The following is a 25,433-nucleotide window of genomic DNA, read 5'->3' on the forward strand; positions in this document are numbered from 1 at the left end:
TAATTCTTTTTGTTGAAATTTGCACAATTCAGTTTACACCGCACTGTACAGATTTAAAAAAAAAATGACAACGTAAACAAGAACGCCAAAAAAGAAGCTTTACTATGTACATTTCAAAATTAGTAACCGAAACCAAACTGCAAGTAATAGTTCAAGTACGAATACAAATGAAACCACAAAACCAAAATACACACGATCGTGGTAGATAACTCTAGACAACCACCGTAGATAAGGGAGAAAAAAAACAACACTTTACACGTTAAGAACATACTTCTTACTACTAGATACTTCTCATAAAATTTGTAACGTAACGTAGAACGGTCGGGAAGGCGTCTTTTTAAAGCAACAGTTCATACAATACAATTAAAAGCGCTTCAAATTCGGTATTCATGCACCCCACTGTTATCGACGACTAGTCGATGGAATCTGCAATAAATAACGATTTGTCATTCTTCACGTAACGTAATTTTTAATCCATTCGGAATATTTGAGGATTGAGGCCTATGGAAGCTGGGACAGCCAGCCCGCGCGCTGGTGACGAGATAAAAATTGATCAATGAAAATTTGTGATAACAGTCACAATAACCTAAAGCAAGCAAACAAACAAAGTGGTGAAAAGATAAATTAAAAGAAACAGAACAAAAAGAAAGAGAGAAACAACAACAGCGGGCAATATAAAAATAACATAAACATAAAATGACGATTTTGTAGTTTATAGTTTTGTTAGATATCCACTGTACCACACGATGGGAATAAAAGTAACACTGAGCAACGGGTTGTATGAAGGAAATCGAATTATGTGAGCTAGTAACAAAACAATTCTCACATTCTTAATAGACAAACAAATAAAAAATAAAACAAAACAAAAAAACAGTATTTTGCCTTAAACTGCAATTCGACATGAAGTATTAGAAATGAAAAACAAAATGTCAAACATCTTCACAAAACAAAGTAATGTAATAAATCAATTGTTTAACGAATTTTAAGCAAATTAAAGGGAAGTTTCTTATGATGGAAGGGTATTGAAAAGAATTGTGCGTTGAGAAACATCATTAACATGTGTCGTCCAGCGGTCCACTATAAGGTTTGGTGGACCTTGCATTCTAAGGAGTCCAGAAGCATCCGCGAAGAGACTTGTCAACTCTATGGTCTTCTTAAGTAGACCTTAGCTTGCAAATTAATATCGGTCTTTCTGGCCCTAATTTGCCCTTAGGCAGCTAGTCAACCGCTGACCCGATTTTCTCCTTGCGGCAAAACTTCGCAAAAATTCCGCAACGGCTAAGTTGGTCTGCTTAGCCATCCTCAGGCTTGTGAGAATGACGATAACCAACATCATATGTGAGGTGGACCCAGGATGAAACACTAGCAAAGTCCTTTGCTATTGCTTGTCTGTCTTCGGTTAAATATGACACTTTACAGGGGCATCCGAAACCCAGTGCTCTGACGCTCCATGGCATCAGCACTAGCCAGCGAACCTGTACAGATCTGGCAATTCTTTGACGATACTGCAGTTTGCTATTATCATCGAAGATTTGCCACAGGTCCTTGCGTTCAAATGCGCCTAACGCCTGAATGGAGTTCGCATGCAGTGTCCATATTTATTGGCAAGGTACAACCGAGGTAACGTAGTGTATATGGTGCAATTCGTGTATATGGACCAATCCGGCGACTTTGTGTCTCCGTCGATCGCAACAGTACTGTCTAGTAATGTACAATCAAAAACCAAAGTCACCGGTACATGTCCACCACTACAACCTGATTCCTCCTTAGGTTGTCAGGATCGTTAGTAGAATAAACGAACTGGATGAAACCTAAGAAAACCGTGCTTCGCTTGATGATGATATCTCGAAGTACTCTTTCAAGCGCAGCTTTGAACAAAGATACAAGTCAGTCCGTCACCTTTCCGGATTCGAAATCCTTACCCTACACATCATGCTGACAAAGGTAGCTGCTAACTTGATACTCAACAGGACACCCGGGGGATGAGGTGACGGGTCCAAGTACCATAGTGAGGTGTATCCCATCGCAGTTGCCACATTTGAAACGAAAGCTCGCTGCCGAGATTCGCGACACCGAATTATTTATTGTTTATTTACATCAGTTCTATGGACAAAAACGTCTTATTTAACTTTCACATACATGTTAATATGCGCTTTACTGTTCTCAGCCTGTTGATCCTATTGGTCCAACTCAGGAAAATTTTGTTACCTCACAAAGCGTTGAAACTGAGTGGAAATTGACAACTTCACATCAGACTAATTCCAGACCACCTCTTGCGTTCCACAGGTAGGCATCCTAAGACCTCTCCTCTTCTCTCTTTCTATTAATGACGTCATTCAAACCTTGGGCAACACTAGCTATTTGCTCTACGCCGATGACCTTAGACGGTTCCAACCAGTCCATAGCACGTCAGATTGTCTAGACCTACAAAGATCTCTCTTCGTCTGACCATTTTTCCGACTGGTGCTATAAAAATGATCTACTAACTTCTCTCGATAAGTGCGTTTGTATATCTTTCCATCGTTCGTACGTCCTTTAGTGTTCAATTGCAAAATTTCAGACAAGAAACTGCATCGATGCATTACTGTGACATGATCGATGAAGCTAACCAAATGATATTTATCATTCGCAGACAATCTCATGATCTGTCAGATCTGAACTGTCGATTAGCCTTATATAAATTGCTTGCTCAGGGGCAGCCCGGTCGTATAGACGACAGCTGCGCCAATCTTCAAAAGGCAGGACCGGGGTTCAAATCCCATCCAGACCATCCCCCCGTAGTGAGGATTGACTGACTATCCAACTACGTGTTAGTATCGACAACTACGGTATTGCTTACTCGTTCCGTCCCGGAGAATAGTCTGGTAGTCTGGTGTCATTCTTCCAGTCTCTGGTCGAATAGATTAGAATCCATAAAAAACGCATTTTGTCCTGCGTTTTACACCGCTACGTAACGTTACAACAACCACGTCCTTCTTATCTTCTTCTTGTTGGCTTAACCTCTAAGGTCATGCCGGCCTTCGAAATGGCTTACTAGACTGCCGGGTACCACGTAGTTGGCTAGTCAGTCCTCACTACGGGGGGACGATCCGGATGGGATTTGAACCCCCCCTTCCTGCCGTTTGAAGATCGGCGCCGCTGTCGCCAATACCACCGGGCCGCCCCACGTCCTTCGTACCGTACTCGTTGCTATGTGATCAGTAAGACGATTTAATATCAGTTTATGAAGTCCTTCGCCTGTCTTGTCGATGCCGATTCGCCGGGTGTTTTTCCAGGTTAGAAATCAAGACAAGACGTTGCCATTTCTAGGTACAAAGTTCTCAAAAAGTGATTAATCCATAATCCATAAGAATCTGAAATTTTGTTTCTGAAATGGCCCGCAGTAAGGAAAGTTATTTATTATCAAAAATGTTAGTTTTCTAACTTTTGTTCCGACAGTTGAAAAGTTTACGTCGCTCTGGCGTCAAATAAATGAAATATTTTTGTATTAAAAAATTGAAAACAACCCCGTGTTTAGTTTCATCATTTATTTTCTTTCGTGCAAGCAAAACTTGCCTACGCGAAAACATTCGGTCTGCAATATCGGCCAAATACGGCATTACTTAAAAACGGTCAAAAGCGGAATGTAACGTCCGATATCGCCCGTTACTATACGTTAGCATACGTTAGCAGACATTACTGCAATGAAAGTAACGGCTTACAGTTATTTTGTGTTACTATACGCGTTAGTTCAAAAAATATAGGTGTGTGTCTTTGGTAACTTAATAAACGCCAAAAGATGCCGCTAAAGTTCTTGGGATTTTTTTATATAATTTTCGGGAACGGATCTAGCTATGTTTTTATTCTTCGTATGATAAACAAAAAATTGCTTCAGTTTCAGTTTTTATCCATAAATTCATGGCAGAATTCTACATCGTACAACAAACAACCTGTTTCATCTCGCTGTGGAAATTGGTTTTGCTGCAAGGGCAATTTCCATGTTGCTCGTTTATCTTATTCCATTGCACATTTCAACCTAGCAGCATATATAGCGACATTTATGTGCTGTCAAAGTGGAGAAAACACAAAAAGAATACAAAACATTATTCTTCGTAAAACTGAACAGGTAACAAAAATTGGAAGGCAACAACATAAACCACGTTTGTATTTTGCTGGAAAATTACATTGATTATCTCGTTTCATTGGCAGAAAAAGTGTGCTTCTCTAAAAAGAAACCAAAGGCACTCAAGTTAACCATGAGTGAGCTCAAGAAAAGAAAGAAAAAATCCGTAAGTATCAACTAGATACGTGTGGCCGATTGCGTGAATGTATACGAACTAAGCATTTCTCAATTGTGGATCATTTTTCCATCAACAGAAAGAGGAAATCGCCAAGGAATTTGATTTGCCCGAAAGGAAAAGTAAAATTGCCACTATTTACAAGCAGGATGGACAGGCTTATTGCTTGTGTAGATCGTCCGATTCTTCGCGGTTCATGATGTAAGTAGCTGTAGAGTCGAATAGGGTAAAGCTTCATTGATGATTGGAAATGTTACCCCATATATGAATGCTTCTATTCTTGCCTGCCGAATCCTAGATGCTGCGATGCGTGCGAAGAATGGTATCATGGAGATTGCATCAATGTTTCGGAAAAGGAAGCCAAACACATCAAACATTACTACTGTCAGCGCTGCAAGGAAGAAGATCCTTCTTTGCAAACAGTATTCCGGCTAGTCCCGGTAGCCGGGCCAACCCCGATTCCGGAGGAAAAGAAACCCCCAAAGAAGAGGAAAGAAAAACCGATCGGCAGTTCGTCGGAGAAGCGCTGCGGTAACTGTGACGGCTGCCTAGCCGAGAACTGCGGTAACTGTGATGGATGCTTGGACCTCACAGTGCATGGTCGCAAGCAGCGGTGCGAGATGCGTATCTGTAGTAATTCGAGCAGCACTCGAAAAAAGGATCGAGCCGCCGTGAAAGCGGCAGGTCGAAACAAAAGAAGAAAACGATCGCTTACGCCAGAAGTGATCCGAAATCCGGCACTGGAAGGCGATCGACAATGTTTCGGTCCCGGGTGCATTATGACGGCAAGACCACAGTCAAAGTACTGTTCAGATGAGTGCGGCATGAAGCTGGCCACGAGTCGGATCTATCAAGTGCTACCTCAACGCATCCAAGAATGGTCGCTAAGCCCGGCCGTTGGTGAGGAGCAAAACAAAAAAGCCCTTGAATCGATACGCATGAAGCAAGCAATTGTGCGTGCTACGCTGGCCGAACTGGACAAGCGCCATGCGGAGCTGGATCTGTTGGTTGAGCGAGCCAAGCGATGTACGCTGGATCCGAATGCCTTGGAAAACACCGACATGGAGGATGAAATGTCCATGTACTGCATCACTTGCGGTCATGAAATTCATTCTAAAACTGCCATTCGACACATGGAGAAGTGTTTCAACAAGTACGAAAGTCAGGCAAGCTTCGGTAGCATCTTCAAGACGCGAATAGATGGCAATTCTATGTTTTGCGATTTCTACAATCCAGCCAGCAAGACCTACTGCAAGAGGCTCCGTGTGCTGTGTCCCGAACACTGCAAGGATCCTAAAATTAGCGATACTGACGTTTGCGGTTGTCCCTTGGTGCGAAATGTGTTTCAATTGACGGGAGAATTCTGCAGGTAAGCCACCATCTTCGTTTCCATGTTGGTTTATGCAGATACTTTTTAATACTTAATTTCTGTTGCAACTTAATCGTTACAGGGCGCCCAAAAAATCTTGCTTCAAACATTATGTATGGGAAAAAATACGACGTGCCGAAATAGATCTCGAACGTGTCCGACAGTGGTTGAAGATGGACGAACTGGTCGAACAGGAGCGACAAATTCGCCAGGCAATGGCATCTCGAGCCGGAGTGCTAGGACTCATGCTGCACTCGACGTACAATCACGACATCATGGAAAAGTTGTGCACTGGTAAATTTTAAGCTTCTACAAATGGCCAGTTGAAGGTAGAGGTAATGCAAACATTAGTGTACATTGCGTTCATAGTTTCATTTGCTGTACGATTACGATCACACGAAAGAGATCATTACATAACGTAGGGATAAAATGTATTTCCCATGTAAGGCAGATGATTTGAAATCGATTGAACAATTGTTCTTAAACAACAATACATAACAATCGACCTTAAACTGAACTTAATCGGTGACAGTAGCTTGATTTAAAACAGATGACGTATTTTTCATCATTTTGTTGTGAAAAATAGAATAAATTCGAGAACGATAATGTTGTAGAGAAAGTTTTACTAATTTTGGATGGTATAAGAGAGTTTATCGACACTCAACGAGGAACATAAAATTCAAAGCAAAAACAGAGCATCATTTTCACTGTACAAGGGTAACTACATTACGGAATACAAGAACGACATGAAAGAGAAATTTATAGTTTCAGGAGAAATCACAATCTATGAATACCTCTTGTTTGAATACTTACCACATTTACATAGAGATACAAATTCATCAGCAAGATAATTACTACCAACACATGGTCTATGGAAATGTGAAAATCACTTCAAAGTTAGTCTTCTATTTCCATCACTCTCCCAGAACCATATTGAAAATAAGCTCCTTAATTGGTTCCAGTTGCGTATCGTTGTGGTTGTGGATAAGCTTAAACAATCCGGTACCGATCGATGCCGGCATTCCCAATATAATACGCTCCGAAACGCCATCTACCGAATCCGTTTGACCGTAGTAGGCCGCATCGAACAGATGGTCCGCCGTCTTTTCGAACTGTGAAACAAATATTTTACATTAGTCTCTTCATTCTATTTTACTGCATTCTGATTTTAAGCTTACCGATGCAAGATTAAATACAGACTCGCGCATCTTCGCTAAACCGTGGCGCGTTATTCCAAGCACTTCACCACGCGACGTCATTTGACTGGCCAGCAGCATAATGTGCCGATGGTCCACACTCATACCATGCCCTTCCATCACCTCGGTAATTTCTGTCATGATGGTGGTTCGGGCAGCCTCTATTCCCAGCGTCTGGTACACCTCGATGATGTTATTGCTCTTGGTCTTGCTTCCAATCACACCGAACGTGGCCATGACATCGCGCAACCCACAGCCTTCGACGCACAGTCGATATTTCGGCGTACCACGGGAATCATCGACAGCGATAACGGCGCGCGATACCTGAGGCAGACCGGCCACCACCACGTTCGGTATCGCAGTGGTGAGACGCTGCAGTTCCGCATTTAAGCTGTGGCTGTGCTTACTGCTGTCCGGGCGGATGGTGATAATGGAAGAGCCACAAACATCCACATTGTCCTGTTTCAATTTCAATTTAGACGTACAAATGCTGGTGCAGAAGGAAGAATTATAAAATAGGTTACTTTTTCCACAACAGACAAACGACCATACTTACGAATATCGTATAGTTTCGGCATTCACCTCCAAACCAAGCACCCGGATGCGATCCAGATCGAGCTTAATGAGCAGAAAACAATCATCCGTCTTGTAGACCTCTTCTATGAAGGACGAAATTTCTCCCAGCGTCGTTTTTTCGATCCGAGCCTTTACTTTACGCGCGAACTCCATGTTGGTTTCGTTCTCAATCTCCGCCGTTATGATTGGGGTGGAAATAGCCTTAGAAGCGTTAATGATTTCCACAATACGGGGTACTCCTTGTGTGATGTTCATGGACGCAACACCGGCAAAGTGAAACGTTTTCAGCGTCATCTGGGTACCGGGTTCACCGATACTTTGTGCTGCCAGTGCACCGACGGCCGTTCCCGGTTCGGTTATGGCCTTGCTGTACTTATTGCGAACTTGCAAAAGAAACTGTTCTACTTGACCGGCAGTTGTGCGCTCCACTTCCATCGCCACTTTTGATCCGTTGCGATATAGCCGTTGAATCGTAGCTAAGCGGACGCCAAACTTTTCCAAAAATATCCTAAAATTATACAAACCGCGCGCGCGTGTGTGTGTGTGTGTGTGTGTGTGTGTGTAAGTAAGTAAGTAAGATTGTTAAATAATTTTATCCTGCATGCATTTCATTCTCCTGCTCTGCGGTCTTTGAAATACGTACTGACATTCCCGATGAAAATTGGCACTACATTTAGAAAACTCCGGTTTGGCCAAAATTTGCTTTCCTACGCTGATCACTTCCTCTCCACGTAGAGGCAATTCATCTCGACAGGGAAGCGAGTTGCGTACGTGCATAAATTGTCTTTCGATATCCACCGGTTTATTCTTCACCTCCATGTAGACTGGATCCAGCCCATCGGCACCGTACGTAAATTCAACTACCTCGCCGATGGCATTCCGGACGGTGTCGTCATACTGGACGACCAAATCTTCAAGGCATTTCACCAACCGCCGCTGTAAATATCCCGTTTCTGCTGTCTTGACCGCCGTATCTACCAATCCCTCTCGACCAGCCATGGTGTGGAAGAAGAATTCGGTTGGTGTCAGACCTGAGTAGAAGCTGTTCTGCACAAAACCTCGTGCGGCAGGAATCTTAGCTAAATAAATTACAATTACGAGTTAGTTCGCTAGTAGCATCGCATTACATCGCAACAGCAGCATACTTACAAAACTTTTCAAAATGAGGCAACGCCCGGTCCTCGAACCCATTCGGTACTCGTTTACCGTTAATGGCCTGCTGACCGACACAGGCAATCATTTGTGAGATATTGATATTCGATCCTTTCGAACCCGACTGGGCCATAATAAGTGCGCTGTTCGTTGGGTGTAACTCTCGAAAGCATGCTTTTGCCGCTAGCTCACGAATGCTGGACAGCTCTTTCAGCATGACCGCTTCCAAAGTTTGTTCCGCAGTACAGCCCGGCTGACACTGCAACGTTCCCTTCTTCATCTCCGCAATATACTCGTCGCACTTGCGGTAGCCGTTTTCCAACAGTTTTTGCTTTTCTTCAAGCAGCTTCCGGCTAGGGGTAACGTCACCGATGCCAAACGAAAAGCCATGGTTCATCATAAAATACGATGCCATTCTTGCCAGCCGCCACATCGATCTAATCGCATGATCCTCGCCAAAGTCGCGCAAAATCACATAAAAGATACAGTTTTTCGTGCCCGAACCAAGCGTTCCCTTGTCCATGGCACCGCACAAAAGCTGCGAATTTCGAATGACGACCCACGAATCCTTCACACACAGGTCAGTATCTTTTGTGTAGTTACGGCCCTTGGTGGACAGGTTCGCGTTGACGGTGGACTGACTGTTTGGTTTGAGGATGAGGCTAAATATTTGCTTACCGGTCCACAGCTTGCGGGGCTTCAGAATGGCCGGTCTGGGCAGATCGATCATCATGTTCGCATCCGGTCCGGACAACATGCAAGCGGCCAGCTGCATCACCTGCTCGCGGGTTAAAAATTGATCCTTTTGCGTCAGCAGATATCCACCGGTGATGAAGTCTTGTGTTGCCGCAATCAGTAGCTCTCCGTTGCGTGGCGTTACCAGGTTCGACTTGTTGCCCATCAGAACGAGCGCTTCGGCACGTGCCTCTTCGGTTTGGGGCAGGTGAAGGTTCATTTCGTCCCCGTCAAAATCAGCATTGTACGGTGTGCAGGCACATTCGTTAAAGCGAAATGTACGCTGCGGTTGCACTTTGGCGACATGACACATAATGCTGAGTTTGTGCAAGCTTGGCTGACGATTGAACAGCACGACATCACCGTCAATTAGGTGCCGCTCGACGATATCGCCGCACTTGAGATCTTGCGCTACCTTATCCCGATTTCCGTACGCGAGATACTTTTTGAACGCGCTTCCTTTCTGCTGCACATAGTTCGCTCCTGGGTGTTTTTCCGTGCCGTTGCGAATTAACTGCCGCATACGCTATTCGAACGATACATCGTTTGGATTAATGTTATGTATACACTGTGTCAAAAATGTGTCCTTACAGCAAAGATAGCGATACAAAATAATTAATAAAACCTATTCAATTAAAAAAAATTTTAAAAAAAAGTAGAAGCAGCTTTCAGCTAGTTTATATTCTGGATCAGGGGTTTTAGAATATTTGCTCAAAATGATTCCACAAATTATCAATAAGCCTGGACTCCATCTGGACTGGAGCGGATGCGTAAGCATTGTTTTGACGTTGTGCAGCAACCATTCATTGACCAACTTAGAAACTGAAAATAAAAAGTAGCGTTGCTCTATTTTACAGCACTTGATTTCAATTTATCTTTCAGAATGTCTATATATTTGTATCAATCAATTGTAGAACGCTAAGTTTTTGATACCCTAAAGCACTAAAGGCACCCCAAACCATAACATGATGACCATGGCCATCGTACTTAGCAGTCGATCGCAGAATTTTTGGATTCAATTTGAGAATTTGGATTTCGCAACACTCTTACCAGTCTGTCTTACCCGCAGATATTAAATTTGCTTTTGGATTAAAACCCTTTGCCAAAACTCGTCCTGTTTGAGCAAGTAATTTGGACATTCTCAAACCGCTCTTAAAGTAATTTCAATTTTCTTTTGCGTGGATAACATTCTGTACTGTACGCGAATTTACTTTGATATTTGTGTACAGTGTCAGGTTGTCTACAAGTTTTCTTTTCATTTGCCTACACTGTGAGGACATTTTTTTTGGCACAGTGTATTTGTGTTTACCTTACAGTGATTCAATATTGCATACTTACATTAATATTAGCCGTATTTACTTTTTCCGGAAAGGTAAGAATTTTTGCTACCCTATCCGGTACACCCACTTGGTGAATCATCAAATTTGGATCGGGAGAAATTACAGTACGGGCTGAAAAATCAACTCGTTTCCCCGAGAGATTTCCTCGGAAACGGCCCTGCTTTCCTTTCAACCGTTGCACAATACCGCGTGTGGGCTTTTTCGGCTGAAAAGTTGCACCAAACTGCATTAGAAACACACAAACTAGTACAGTTTTCCGTTTGCTTACCATAAGCGAATGCGGGATACCGGACAGCTCACTGTTAAAATACAGTGCGCAATGGAGCTGCAAATAATCCCAGTCCTCTTGGATTAACTCTATCTTGCCGCCGGTCATCATATGTTTTGCAATCACGTCGCTGATGAGCAATATTTCGCTCTGCTTCATCGTTAAATCATCCTCGGTCGTACCTGCCTTCACTTCCGATACGACTGAAGGTCTAATGCACACCGGCGGCACAAAAACGCGGGTCACAATCAGATCGGCTGGATTCGATTGTGAAGACGTCATGCCAAGCAGTGGTACGTCGCTTTTTGGAATATTTCTAAACAAATCCAGCACCTCCACCGGATTCAGTTCCTTCGACAGAGAAGCAGGGCCAACGACCGTTTGCGAAAGTTCGCGGTTCGATTCTATAGCCGCTTGCATCTGGTGAAGGGCGTTGGTGACCAGCGGATCGGATGGTTTCTTCCCTCGAAACGGTTCATGCACGATCTTCATCAGTCCTGGACCTTTTTTGACCGGACCGTTCAGACTGCCGCAGCAGGGACATTTGGTGCTTTTCTTCGCCTTCTTCAGCACCTGGCTGTGGATCGATTTCTTTGCCAGATATGACAGGTTGGGATTGACCAAGCGAGCGCTAAAGTGTTTCTTTTCCTCCTCCTTCAACATTACCCGCGAGCATACTTTACATATTGACTGGAGGATGGTAATCGTTGCTCGGAAGTGGCCGATATGAAACACTGGCAGCGCCAGATCGATGTAACCGAAGTGCCCCACACAGTCATTTAAACCTTTTTTACACGTTTCGCATGTGGCGTCCTTTTGACTTACTCCCATCCGTCGGTCCAATACTCCGTAGGCGACCGGTGTGCGTTCTGCATTTTGGTTGTATAAATTTTTGGCCACGACATGCAGATGAGCCTCCTGTTGGATCTGCTGGGCGCTGTCAATATTGAACGAAACGTGCGAACTGTTGCGGAGCAACAGGAACTTGCGTGAGTATTTAGCAGTTTTAGATGCTTGTTTAGCAAACTTACATTTTCTTAATCACATCCGCTTCTCGAAACTGTTCTTTCGGCATTTTTTTGCTGCAACTATAACGTTTATCATGTACAAACAAGCCGGTCCAAACCCAAAACGCGTGTGGCGTACGCTCAAATGAAAACAAAGCAATGACAGTTCGCCCAAGGCTGACAATTTGACAGCTCGACGAACAACAAATTTTTCGCAGCAATGTTACTGCCCTGGTGCCCGATACTGCACTTTTGAATGAAGGAAACCCTAATTAATTATACGCTTTTGTGGTATGATTTTTCTGTTTCATGCTCTGCTTGCTTTATTTGCTAGGCAATTAGTTCGTACTGATGGAAACAGTCCTCTGATTTTACCTCTTCTTTGCAGCCGGTCTCGACCGTTTGTAAAAGTCTGCTCTACCGGACGGTAAAGTTTAGTCCACTGAATTCATGTCAACAGCAAGATTAGTTGAGAATCCTTTCTTTCTTAATTTGCAGATTTCTTAAATTGAAATCCCTACTTACAATATGAAAGGGGGCGGAAGTTCTTGCATCTTTCAATTTAACAAAACTCTTTTAGGTGAAACATTTGAAATTTTTTACTCCGCATCTCCGCAGATCGTACGTACCTCAGAGCCTGAAATTGTTCATAGGCTTAAATATTTACTACAGTCGCTACTGTTCACGCTCAATCTACCAAACTCGTAAATCACTCAAATCAACTATCTATAATAAACCAAATTGTTTCGGATATGTTGAGAATGATGTTATTAATGAAAACAGATTTAATATTCATAATAGTTTATGATAATGGATATCTTTTTGTTTTCTTCAAAATTTGGAAAAAAGTATTCACAATTATATAAATAATTCCGCCACTTCCTAGAAGAGTTCACAACATCATTTTGTGATACATTTCTTTTACACTATTGACTTTCCCTCCTTATCGGTCATTCAAAGCTTGGATACAAAACAGTCGCTATAAATTAATCTACACAACTGTTGTTTCAAGAGCGAGCCTAGTACTGCATGCTGTTATTATTGTAGACCAAACTTAATTTAAAATGGATGTACATACTACACAAATCGAAATAGATTTAATTACACTATGATACAATGTCATTTCCCTAAACGAATCACGTACCAGCAGGTTACCGGGAGGTTGTAAAAAGTTGTGCATACTGCATAATTTGCTGCACACTGTAAGCTTGTGTCTAAAAACATCGGAGCTACATTTTCCCGCTGCTATCACTGCTACGACGATAAAGGAAAGCGCAAATTGTTTAACAACATTAACAATATCAATCAGATATACAATCTGTTAGTTGTTGTAGATTGTGTCCCTACAACGTTGTGCTCGTTTTGATGATGCTATTACTTTGCCGTAAATTAGCGCCGGATATCATACAATTTGAAAAAGTGTTCTACTCTACTATTCCCGTTCCAAAATACGGTCCCTTCCTGCCATAGCTTTTGTAGTGCTCCCTCGCCTGGTTAGCGGGTCCGACGCAACGCGGTTCAGTTTAATTCACCAAAACAGTCGAACTGGTCTGATTGCCGTCCTGGATCGAATCAGCCGGGCTGGCTAGAGATCCTGCGTTTATTTTTGTCTTCTGTAGTCTGTAATCAGCATTCGCAAACAGCAGCCAGTAATCAATGCAATGAGTAAAAAAAGAAAAGAAAAAAAAGCACACTGAGTAATAGGAACTATACGAAAGTGACAGCGTTGAACATTGAATGAAGTAATTATAACAAATATGTTTGAATGGACAAAATATGAGAGAAAACATGTGGGGAATAATATGATGGCTTCATAAAGAAGTTTTCACCGAATTTATGTTGAATACCGGATTCTGGATTCTGCTTGCACAATAATAGTCTGGATGGAAATTAAATGCAAATTGGTACAGGATAGTAGTAAATAGTAAGCGGCAATGCCTTTCAAAGTTTGAAATCAGCAGTTTTAGGAACCGCAACCAAACCACATCCAGGAAGTTTGTCTAAAGAAACATGTTGGAATAGCAGGATCTTTTTGAGATGTGGTAAAAATTTATAAAGAAAACATAATATGACATAAATTATGTGTAGATATTTTACTTAAATCAACAGGCGATAAAGATAAAGTCCCAACACCAGTACGTGGCCACTCCAATTTCTGTTGATGGAAGGATTACTGCCAAGAACACATTAAAAAAATATTATTTGTAATTCAAATACTAAAGCTTATCATGGAGCAGTGTTGGTAGTGGTGCGCAAGATGTGACTGACAATGTATTTAAATGCAGATTCTATTTTTTAATTATTGATTTGTTTGCTGAACCTTTTATAGGACGGGATCTACTCCAACAGACAGTTGTGCGCAATTCTCTGTCTGCGAATTGCAACAGTGAATTAAACAACGATGCTGAAAAGTTATTAGTTGCGATCGCATGCAGTGTGGATGGAACTACAGGCGAATATAGTTCATGGAGCCAGCTTAAATATAGCAAGAAAGGATATTGCACGAAGAACATAACATTACATGTACGAAATTCACTAAATCTAACACAATGCCAGATACTTTACCTACTAAATGTTCAGCAGATATTTGTGACGATATTAAACCGACGCCCGATGTAGACGTCGTGGTTGCTGTTCCAGTCGATACCGATGACATTATGCATTTGGCTTGTGCTGCCGTCAAGATTCCTCCATTGCTTCCCACTGGTAAGTTTCTACCGGCACCACTCATCCTACACATATTGCCGCCATAAATTGAACTTTAACGTGACAAATATTTAGACGTTACAACTGGTATAGAATGATATGTTACTATGTTATGCATTAATAATTATGTAATAGTTTTGATTATAACATGTACCCTATAATGTACCCTGCTGCTGGAACAAGAGATTTTTTCGAAGCAATAATATGTAAATTAGAAAACCAGCTTAAATCCTATTTCTGTTTGCACTTTGAGCTCAATCATCACCAACTAACATAGTTGATGTACATAGTTGGTTCATACTTAAATATCAAATTCAAAAAACGCCATTTGCTTCTTCCTTTGCTTAGGCATGAGCATGCGAAAATAATACCACGTTTATAACAACAACAACAAGAAATCGTTCGAAATATAATTTTAACTTTCATAATATTTTCCGATAAAGACTATTTAACCACCTGCTTGATCTATGCATTTTCAAGAGGAATTATGCTGAAAAATTATTTGAATTTTCTATCACCATCTTGATAGAGTTGTTGCGACGTTTACCACGAGCTAGAGGAATGTTTTCGATCGATAGGAATTGCTGCGAATTGTTTTTTTTTTAATATACAGCATCTGTGCCAAATCTTAATTCTATTGCAGCTTGCAGTTGTAGAACAAATGGTCTTGGAACCAAAGACGGAGTGTTAAAAAATAATAAAACTCCACGAAAACAATGTGAGTTTTTGTCGATGAAATCGCTGAATGGTGTATTACTGGCATTTTAAACACACGCCTGCACATATTGTTTACTGTTGTTCGAATCAAATGAACGTTATCGATCAAAATCTGCTCCGATTTACAAGCGTTGGGTACATTTTTAAACATTTTTAAAAAAAGAGCCTCAATTTATAAGGAATATCTGTCGATTCGTTCATTAGCTAAAGTATGTTTCGTTATTATTGTAACATAAAATGGCGAAAATTGTTCTAGAATATTCTCTAGAACAGAATATTTACTAATATTTCTAGAATATTTGCTAAGCTTCAGAACTGTTTTTGAGCCTATAGTAGATCAAATACAATACTTTAATACAGCACTCCCTCCAAAGGCACCAGCAAAAAGAGCTTTTTTAAATTTTAAATTGAAGCAAGAGTATGGTGCAATTCATCTGTAACCCGCCAATTACATTCAGGCGTTTGATAAATCAGTAACATGAGCATAGTTTAATGAATTTTCCTATCGGGTGTTCTATTCTTTTTAACTTAAACTAAAAACACATGTCATTAGGAACGATTTCTGCAAAATTGTATGCTCCAAAGGAAAATGAATTGTATAAACTATTTGCGTTACTATGATAAATTATAAACAAGTATTTAGATGCAATGAGAAAATACATCCTAAACTTACCCCATGCCTATCTTGGGTGGCATATTTTTATTAATGTCGTCATCTGGTATTTTACGTTTTTGGCCAGGGCGCAGCATTATAGCGTGTGATTGGGATTGTGTGGTTATGCTAAGCGACGTTTGCTGCTGTGGAGGTTGTGGTTGTGGCGGTGGCCGTTGCTGTAACTGTTCCACATTAGGCTGGAAAAATGTACGTACAGAATGTGTTAGAATGCTTCGTCCTCTTTACTTTCTACACTTTTTGTTTGCCTTCTAATAGGATACCTTTGGGGCTTCTTGGGTAGAATATTGTACAGTGGTAAAAGACGGGGGAGGTGGAGGTGGCTGCGGAGGAATCGGAGCATTGATTATAATTTGATGCTGTGGTGGTACTGGCTGGTTTTCAATGAGCTGCGACTGTGGTGCTTGCGGTGGAGGTTGCGTTTGTGCATTGGCTAAGCTGGTGATGATTTGTTGAGTGGGTGGTGGTACTGTGTGAAATTGCACCTGGACACCTGAGAAAAAACAGAAAAGAAAATAATATAATCCTTACAGTAGAACAAGCCGCTTTTTCAAAGCGATCGCAATGAATTCCGATGGCAAGCTTGGTGTTGACGTGTTTGACCAATCGGAAACTGAACACTTTAGAAAATGTTTTTACAAAACATATATATCTTCGAAACTCCGATCCATCTTAAAATCGAACGCTTGCCCGAATTTGAATCAATTTTCTTAACCCAGGGCTGATTAATTATAATTCATTTTTCAATCATTTTAAAGTACATCTTAGTTTGAACTAATAAAAAAAAACTAAAAGCTAAATGAAAATCGGTTACCAAGGGGCCGAAACGGACCAAAGCCCACGTTCAAGCAGAATTGTACAAAAAAAAATAATTGCACGAGATCCTGAGCGGCGTTTCACAAACTACCTGACTCTTTGACCATGGCTATCTTTAAAAAAGGTTAGCAACTGTCCGGTTTAACTGAGTTTTAGCAGTCCGTTGCTACCCCTTTTACATCTTCCGTTGTCAATATACAACTCCCGTTTATAAAAAAAATCTATTGAACACTGTGATCCGACCATCGTCAGAATGATATTTATCATGAACTCCGGTCACTGCTAATTTCGTTTGATTGTCACTTAAACAGTTTCATATATCAGACATGGACAGAGAGACCAATTTATCCGTTTTGCAAGTTTCAGTGCGATAAAACCACCATCCAATAAAGCGTACATTTCCATCTAAATTTCTGCTACTTTAAAACAATCTGTCGTCTTCTTGGCTTTAACGACCTTTTAGGTCAAGCCGATCATCGAATGGCTAGCTAGACTTGCTGATACCACGTAGTTGGAACATCAGTCCTCACTGAGAGGGGACGGTCCGGTTGAGATTTGAGCCCCGGTCCTGCGCGTATACCTACTCCACACCACCGGGCCGCTCCCATCATTAAAAGGATACTACACCGAAATAAAGCCACAATTAGATGTCCCATCTTTCACTAAAAGTGTAAAAATGTTGTAAAACAGTTGCAATCGGCCACTATAAAGTATCTCATAGTGTCTCACTAATTACAACTTTTTTGTTCATGGACAAATCATACTTCGAACAAATCTTCAACCTGCATGGTAGTTTTTTGAAGGCATAAGTTAGTTAAGGCAACTGTAAGAATGCGAATATAGCCCATGTTGCCATATCGACAAAGAGGCCACAAATGAGCCATTTTTTCTTAGATTGTGTTGAACAGATCCTATTATTTTGTCAGTTGTTTGTAATCTTTGAAACCCGTAGTTGAAACATTTAACGTACCTTGGGGAGGTTGGATTTGCGGGTTAAATGCACTAGTCGCTATGATTTGCTGCTGCTGTGATGCCGGCGGACGGTACTCTGCAGCACTGATGATCGTGGGCTGGCTAATGATGTGAATTTCATTCGGATTTCGCATGGGTTGCGTAGTTATTTGTATACTCGGAACCGTGCTGACCGGCACTTGCTGTATTTGTTGTCCGGGGGCTGAGGCAGTAACCACAGGCCATGGTTGTGGAGCACTGACAACAAAGTGCGACCCACTGACTTGCATTTGTTGGGGCGGTGGAGCGGGAGCAAAGGATTGAATCGATACCGGTATTTGGCTAAAAATTTGCTGCGGAATCCCACCATGACTGATGGGCGCATTCGGTTGCGACGTAATGATCGTATTGCCGACTATATGTTGCACTGTCGGGGGAGGCACAGACATGATCGGCGGTGGCGGCTGGCTGATCGGTATGCCCGGTATTGACGATACAGGAATCACAGTTGTTTTAGCTAGTTGGCCGCTGGTCGGAATCTGCTGCATTATGGTCCCGGGAGGTGGACCCTCATCAAGCTTGAGCGATTCCTGCTTTATTTGCAGCTCTGTAGGCCCACCAACCTTCTTCGCATCTGTGCCGTTTATGAGCATTCCAGTCGGCTGGTTAATTGGCGCTTGTGGTCCCATAGGGGCCAGTTCCGGCGGTGGATGATGAGTCAGAATCGGTTGCTGCGTTTGAAAAATGATTTGATTCTGTGGTTGAGGCGCCGTCTGATGAATAATGTTCGGCGGCGGAACCATGAACGCTGTGCTACCCTGCACAGTGATGATCTGTTGGGTTTGTGGTGGCCGCTGAAAGTGATCGAACTGTGGCGGAGGTATTGTTGTCTGTACAATTCCCTGAACAGGTTGCGGTTGCGGCTGAATAAGATGCTGAATCGTAACCTGTCCACTTGGATGGGGTCCACTGCTTGTCTGAATGGATGGATTTTGCTGTATGTATTGTACCTGGTATGGCGGTGCCGGATTCACGATGATTTGCTGCGCCGCTTCGGCAGGTGCCTGTTGAATCTGTATGCTTGGAGGCGGCTGGGACAGGTGGGTTCCAGCGGGCGAGTTTTTGATCTGTACTATAGGCGGACGTATTTGCGTCCCCGGCGGAGGATTGCTTACGTTTGCAATTTGCGATGGAGGCGCTGTGGTCTGGATTTGTGAGATTACGACATTATTCGGCTGCTGGTGGATTTGTACTGGCACGTGTGATTGTATTATTGTAGGCGCCTGCTGAATTATTTGGGGTGGCGGGGGCTGACTCTGGGGCAACGCAGGCGGATGCTGCACAAAGCTGGGTGGCGGAGGCCCCAACACTGTCGGTGGCGGTTGATGAATAATACCGTTGGGCTGGGTAACATGTTGGGGTCTTAAGATCGGAGGCATTTGCTGAACTTGGGTCGTTTGCACTATATTCGACTGGGGTATAAGCTGAAAGTTTGCCTTAGGAATATTGTTCTCCTGGAAAAAGGTAAGCTCCTCTTGCAAAGTTTCGATTAAATTTTTCGCCAACTGTTTCGCACTCTGCAACCCGTCCAATCTGGAATAAAACATAGAACGGTTTTAGTTATTAGTTGCCGGCGTGGGTAACACAACTTCAAAAACTTACGCCGGATGTTCAATGTACAAATGCAAGGGTTCGGGTGCTTCTTGCATTGTTTGCGGCTCAAGATTCATGGATCCCCGACCTCTTAGTGTGACTATAGCACCAGTTTCAGTACGAATGTAGTTTAAATTTGTGCCTCCATCACCCAACACCCGCGATCGCACATTAAATGCTGGCGGTGCATGATCGAGCCCAATCATAAGTTTGGCAACACACATTGTTGTTCCATTTGGGGCACTAACGATTGCTGGTGGAGGGTTGCTGATAATTTTGGAAATCTGCTGCTGCTGTTGCTGTTGCTGCTGCTGTTGGCGCTGTTGCTGCTGTTGTTGCTGTTGCTGTGCTGTATGTTGGTGCTGTTGTTCCTGTTGCTTTTGCTGCTGTTGCTGCTGGTGGTGCGTTTGTTGTTGCTGGTAATCAATGGATGCCGGTTCAAAATGAGGCTGTATCATTTCTAAACCTGAAGAAAACCATTTAATACAGTTAGTAGCTTTTTCTTCATTGACCTTGCATTCCAGCTCATTCATGACAATGCACGTAAATTTGTTCATTCACGTTGGAATGCGCATCAGCAGCATCACTTACTTGCGACATGCATTTTACTGCAATTGTTGCTCCAATTAATTACACTATTCGTTTCGAAATAACAAATTTCAATCGCTTTTTACGTTAACACACCGACACACGCCAACCAATATTTATAACATTTTCAGCAAACTAAACAGCAATAAAATCACGTTAAAACCCTCTTGCCCACTACGGCCAGTCGTCCTGCATCTGTTACATATAATGCATATTCCTATAGGTATGCTTTGGAAAGGATGCATCATTAGAGAAAATATGTACAAGAAGTGCTAGCACGAAACCATTCGTCCTTTGCTGACATAGTTTATCACACGACCGATTAAAGTTGCAGCCGGGATCCGAACAGCTGAACGGTTTATCAAGGCTCGTCACCTATATCTCGTGTAATTTACACACCTCGAAGCTATATTTTCTTCGCATGTCTAATCATTGGTTTTCATTATCGATTACACTTCTTCTTTCCACTTTGGCATTGCTTTCTTCCCGCACGCGTCGCGCTAGCAAACTTTCGTCTTTGAGTCTACGGTCCATACACGAAAGGAGAGCGAATTTTAAGTCAATCCACAATACTGATTGAAGGGCACATAATTGACGCAATACAAACTGGTTTGCGTTATTACATGGCCTTTTTTCGTTGGCGCAAGCCTGTTGTTACATTACAATAAACATGACACGATGTCCCACTCCGCATACGCGACAATCAGATGTTATGCGTGCTTGGTACGGATTTCGAAGGCAAAGTTTTCGATGCAAAGCGGTTCACAATTTTTTTTTCCTTTTTCAACAGCAATGTTTTCTAACTCTCTATCCCATTGCACGAACGGCGCACACGTACTCAAGCTATCGGACGGAAACTCCGCGCATGATGCAGCATCGCGTAACCATCGTCACATTTCGTAGCATCCTGCCAATGTTAACCAATGGGCATTGGACGTAATATGAACCACTGAATGCTCGGAATCCAAAAAGCCCACCTAATTCGGATGTAAAAATATATGCCCTCAAGTAGAAGAAAACAAAGCGACGACACCACCGCACTGCATTGGAGAAAATTTTTGACACTCCTATTTTTGTTTGCAAGGCTGTTTTGTGTTTATTGACAGTTATGGCTGACAGCTGTCAGTGGCATGAGAATGTTGACCAAAATCATCATGAATTACCATAGTGAAATTTAAATTGGAGAAAAAAAATCGGTTTGTGTAAAACAACGATGGAATATTTGTTACTCATAGTTATCACAGTCCTTGTATGAAGTTCGTTGAATGGACCATTGTAACTGAACGTTAAACAAACGCATAAACTTGATGAAAATCCGAAATTGTGCTTTTCTATGCACATAATTTGCAAAGTTTAGATCCTTCTGGCTACTGTAGCAGATGTGTTACAGTTAACTTAGCCGTTCATTAATCAATGCGTTACTCTAGCAGTTGTTGATTCTCCTCAAGTGATGTCTGCATTTGGCTCCGAGGCTTGAGATTGAAGAGAATTGAGAAAGTTGAAAAGTTAACTTCCAAAACATCTCACAGGTAATTTTGTATTGTTTATTAAGAATTGTCCACCATTGGTTTAACAATATTGTAAGATCTTAAAACTAAACGTAGGAGTTGGTGGTAGATGGGGAAAGGAAACACTTATGAGGAAGCTGGGAAACGGAGGTGTGAACGGAAAGATCTTAAGGAAAGGCTAAAATAGAACAGAGCATAATTATTGCTGAAGTAACGAATGCCACCCAAGAACGGATCACGGGCACCTATTGCCGTGCGGCGAGTTTCTACAAAGATGAGAGGGCGTGGGCGCAATTGGTAGCCGGGTACATAAAACCCAATTCAGGAGGACAGGAGTAGAGAAACATCACAATTATTGAGGAATAGGGAAGCAATGAAAGAGGCTTGGGCATGAGATCGGCGTGTCTCAAAATTTCCAGGATTAGTAGTTAACAACACTTCAACTAAGGTGGAAGAGCATCATATGGTAATCGTAGGCATTTGTAGATTGCAAAAAGGGTAAATGCCTTTGGATGCGTTCGATTCGAGCGATATTCGAAGCAATCGTTGGGGTCTAAATGATAGACGCATATTCTAGGATCGACCTAACTATTGAACAGTAAAGTGCTTTTAAGCAACCCGGATCAGAGAATTCGAGGCTAGGCGCCGAATCAAACCTAGACACTTGTTCGCTTTTGGTATGATTATATTCAAGTGGTTAGTACTACAATCGAGTAAGTTGTTTGACAGACACCACGTGTAAAAGTTGTCAAGATGGAATTGTAGGGACAAACAATCAGAGTAAGAGGAAGTAAAGGAGAACAATTTAACATCGTCAGCATTACAAGGAAACAAATTCTGAGGTAGGACCTCGCGTAAATCGTTAATAAATAAAATAAATAGACATGGACTTAACACACTTCCTTGGGGTACGCGAGAGTGAGACATAAAGCATGACGAAGAAGTATTGTCAAGTTTGACTTGTTATACACGGTATAACTAACATCAGGTTATAAATAAGAATAAAGCCACAAGAGAATGTCGTCCGAGAGTTCATGTTTTTTTCAAATTTTCTTAAGAGAATGTCGTGAGGTAAACGGTCAAATGCCGCTTTGAAGTCAGTGTACATTGTATCACTTTGGCAACCTGAGTCAAGTGATTTGAATATAAAGGACAGGAAACAAATAAGGCTTGTTATTGTGGATCGGTTGAGCAAAAAACCATGTTGTTGTGGCATGAGTATGTTAGACGTTAAAGCTAACAGAGTTTCCTTAACAACTGCTTCGAAGACCATGGCAGTACCACAAAACTTGGCAATGCCACGGTAGTTAGAAGCAATTGTTTTGGAGCCCTTTTTATGGATTGGTGTTAGCCAACACGATTTCCAAATGGAGGGAAATGAGGATGAACAGAAAGATAGGCGAAAGAGTTTACAGAGGCAGGTTGTGAAGAAGTGACAATTTTTTACAAGTATAGAGGTAGGAAGCATCGGTATTCCCGGAGTAAGACGGTGTAGGATATGCAAAGAAACTAGCAAAATGATCAGCGAAGGGATTGCATATCCCAACAGTTGTAGTGGCAGAAACCGATCCCAGCGACATAGAGAAGGGTAATGAATGTGTCTTGAATGGCGTTTTTTACAAACTGCCAGAAGGATGAGAGAGTTCGACGAAAACGAAACTGGATATTTTTTAGGTATGAGTGATATCGTGCACGATTGTAAGTACGGTTAGCTGTTGAGGCATATTTGAAAATACGCAAGTGGTATTGTGAACGAGTACGGCGATAGGTGCGATGCACGCGCTTAAAGTCTGCTCTAATAGAATGCAATGGGTTAACCGAGTATGCCCGGGATAAGGCAAAGAATAAGGAGGAAATGCCTTATCAATATAATTGTACTTTTTTTTTTTCAACACAAGTGGTGTTGACAATACGGCACTGGACCGTCATATTCAATTGTAAATAAATAAATAAATAAATAAAAATAAGAATGCAATGGGTTTGGGAGAGGGTTTTAGATATTAACAACACAAAGGAAAGGCGGAAGTTACAATATTGTTGATTGCAGACACTGCCTCATCGATCGAGGAATCTCCGTTGTCAAGGAAAGACCAATCCGCTCCGCAATCCGCAATCCGTTAAAGCGGCGTGATAAAGATGTCGTAGATGAGGCAGACGGAAGCTTTCATGATAACTCTAAACCCGGATCGCGATCTAGCGATCTAGATTCAGAAGTGCAATCGCAGGTGATGTGACGGTAGTGCAGGCTGACGATGCATTACTATTTCCAAATATTAGATCCAATTGCTGATTGTGCGAGTTTCTAACGTCTGACAGCTGCTGAAGTTAATTGAGTGCCATACCGGCGGTGAAATTATTCGCGTACTTACTGGATTCGACTGCGGAGGGTACCAATCGATCGGAGGCCACAAAACCGGTCCAAAGTAGTGAAGGAAAATTGAAGTCACTAAATAAAAGTACATACTCTTCAGGGGATGCCATGTCAACGATGAAGCTCGTACAATCACATATGTTTTATCCGGAGGAATGTAAATTATCCCGATGTAAGCCGTGGTGCAGGAAAGTTGAATTTTAACCCAAAGCAATTCAATCGATGAAAAATTTGTGCGGCACTGTTTGAGCTGTAAGTGCCGAGGTGCATGCGATCATCACACCACCACCACGAGTGTGAGTGACTATTGTTGAGGTTTCTGTCACGTCGAAACACGTTGTAAGCATCTTTGGCGAAGAGTGTGCTCAGGATAGCTTCATCATGCCATGTTTCAGTGAGCAGTAATACATTGTAGTCAGATTCCACCAGCGCCAAGCGAAATTCGTCGATTTTAGTTCGAAATCCTCGAACGTTTTGGTAATTAAGAGTTAGTGCGTTTAGATGTGAATTTGCGGTAGTGTGAGTGGTGACTGCTTCGATTGAGGATGCTTGTGAGTACGCAGTAGTATTTGAGGTAGTTTCCTTGGTTGACGATATGTGGGTATTGCCAGTGAGTGTTGAGACTGTCTGATGCGAACTAGTAGATACGGGGATTACTGCTATTGTTGTTGTTCCTGTTTTTGCTGTTGCTGATGTTGTGATTGTTGTAGCTGTTGTTGAGTTTGTAGTGTGGTAATGCGTAAGGATGTCGGTTGATCGGCTCGAAACCGTTTTCGGGCACCAGGATGGATGAATTGATCTTCTATGTGCATAGGTGTTGGTGTTGACCCTGAGTATGTGGTGGTGAGAATTGGCGGAGTTTGTATCCGTGGGTTGATCCGTAAAACCTGGCGGGCGGGAGAATTGTTGAATTCCCGTAACTGGACATTTGGTGGCTAAGTGGAGGGGTTCAATGCTTTCTGTTTAAACGTAGTAGTGACGCCGTGTTTGAAGGATACGTATGTAAGTTCGTTCAAATCATGATCTTTGCGTACGAGTGTGTGTGCTACGATATTGTCCCATTCCAGATATATCTTCGCTCATTCTATAAATGGCTGTGGTGTTGTGTGCAATACGTGAGAAATACACCAAAACTCTAGGTTCTGGTTGTGTGGTATGGTGTCGAAACAGCGTTACCAATGATGTTGCCAGTGCCTTGTATAAACTGTAGTATTGTAGTAGTTGGTGATAGTGGTGTGTGTGTGTATTGAACGTGTTTGCCATCGAGATTTTTGGTCCAGGTTTGTTTACATTCCGGTTAAACTGTCCATAATAATTGGGTGGTTCACAAGGTATATACATCATAGAAGGTAAAGTCGTCCCGAAGGAATTGACATTTGTCGATTTGACATACGAATGCTGGAGGTATTGAGGATGACGGTGGTGGTAGTATGGTTGCGGTATTGACGGGGGTGTAGGAAGAAAAGCAACTATTTTTTTCAGTGGATTGTGTGTTGCTTCTCGTACTGGTACCGTGAAAACGTTTCTTCT

The 25,433-nt window shown here is 42.2% G+C and overlaps 3 protein-coding genes across 5 annotated transcripts in view; 1 reads left to right on the forward strand and 2 right to left on the reverse strand.

Moving 5' to 3' along the window:
- The first annotated feature begins 4,231 nt into the window (after positions 1 to 4,231).
- Positions 4,232 to 25,433, forward strand: part of LOC126562156 (CXXC-type zinc finger protein 1-like) — a 154,409-nt gene continuing 133,207 nt past the window's right edge. The window contains exons 1-4 of the mRNA XM_050218585.1: positions 4,232 to 4,268; positions 4,357 to 4,478; positions 4,576 to 5,646; positions 5,729 to 5,975. Of these exons, the coding sequence (XP_050074542.1) occupies positions 4,236 to 4,268; positions 4,357 to 4,478; positions 4,576 to 5,646; positions 5,729 to 5,951 (1,449 nt within the window). The 5' untranslated portion in view covers positions 4,232 to 4,235 and the 3' untranslated portion in view covers positions 5,952 to 5,975. The remainder of the gene's footprint in view (positions 4,269 to 4,356; positions 4,479 to 4,575; positions 5,647 to 5,728; positions 5,976 to 25,433) is intronic.
- LOC126561380 (DNA-directed RNA polymerase III subunit RPC1) lies at positions 6,556 to 11,988 on the reverse strand. The gene is made up of 8 exons (XM_050217490.1): positions 11,945 to 11,988; positions 10,914 to 11,877; positions 10,644 to 10,850; positions 8,568 to 9,831; positions 8,062 to 8,497; positions 7,399 to 7,926; positions 6,825 to 7,332; positions 6,556 to 6,758 (listed from the first exon to the last, which is right to left on the reverse strand). Exons 1-8 carry the CDS (start codon positions 11,986 to 11,988, stop codon positions 6,561 to 6,563), a joined length of 4,149 nt encoding a protein of 1,382 aa, XP_050073447.1. The 3' UTR covers positions 6,556 to 6,560.
- LOC126561594 (uncharacterized) lies at positions 13,450 to 20,086 on the reverse strand. Of its 3 annotated transcripts, none has more exons than XM_050217839.1 (7): positions 20,028 to 20,086; positions 19,446 to 19,902; positions 17,803 to 19,376; positions 16,280 to 16,509; positions 16,017 to 16,195; positions 14,486 to 14,679; positions 13,450 to 13,540 (listed from the first exon to the last, which is right to left on the reverse strand). In XM_050217839.1, exons 1-7 carry the CDS (start codon positions 20,038 to 20,040, stop codon positions 13,521 to 13,523), a joined length of 2,667 nt encoding a protein of 888 aa, XP_050073796.1. In that variant the 5' UTR covers positions 20,041 to 20,086; the 3' UTR covers positions 13,450 to 13,520. The 3 variants fall into 3 exon arrangements, with proteins under 3 accessions (XP_050073796.1, XP_050073797.1, XP_050073795.1); XM_050217840.1 differs by lacking the exon at positions 13,450 to 13,540 and adding an exon at positions 14,306 to 14,395 and having other exon boundaries at positions 14,486 to 14,652; XM_050217838.1 differs by lacking the exon at positions 13,450 to 13,540 and adding an exon at positions 14,306 to 14,395.

This window comes from Anopheles maculipalpis, chromosome 3RL, assembly GCF_943734695.1.
Source record: "Anopheles maculipalpis chromosome 3RL, idAnoMacuDA_375_x, whole genome shotgun sequence".
In the NCBI taxonomy this organism is placed as follows: Eukaryota; Metazoa; Arthropoda; class Insecta; order Diptera; family Culicidae; genus Anopheles; species Anopheles maculipalpis.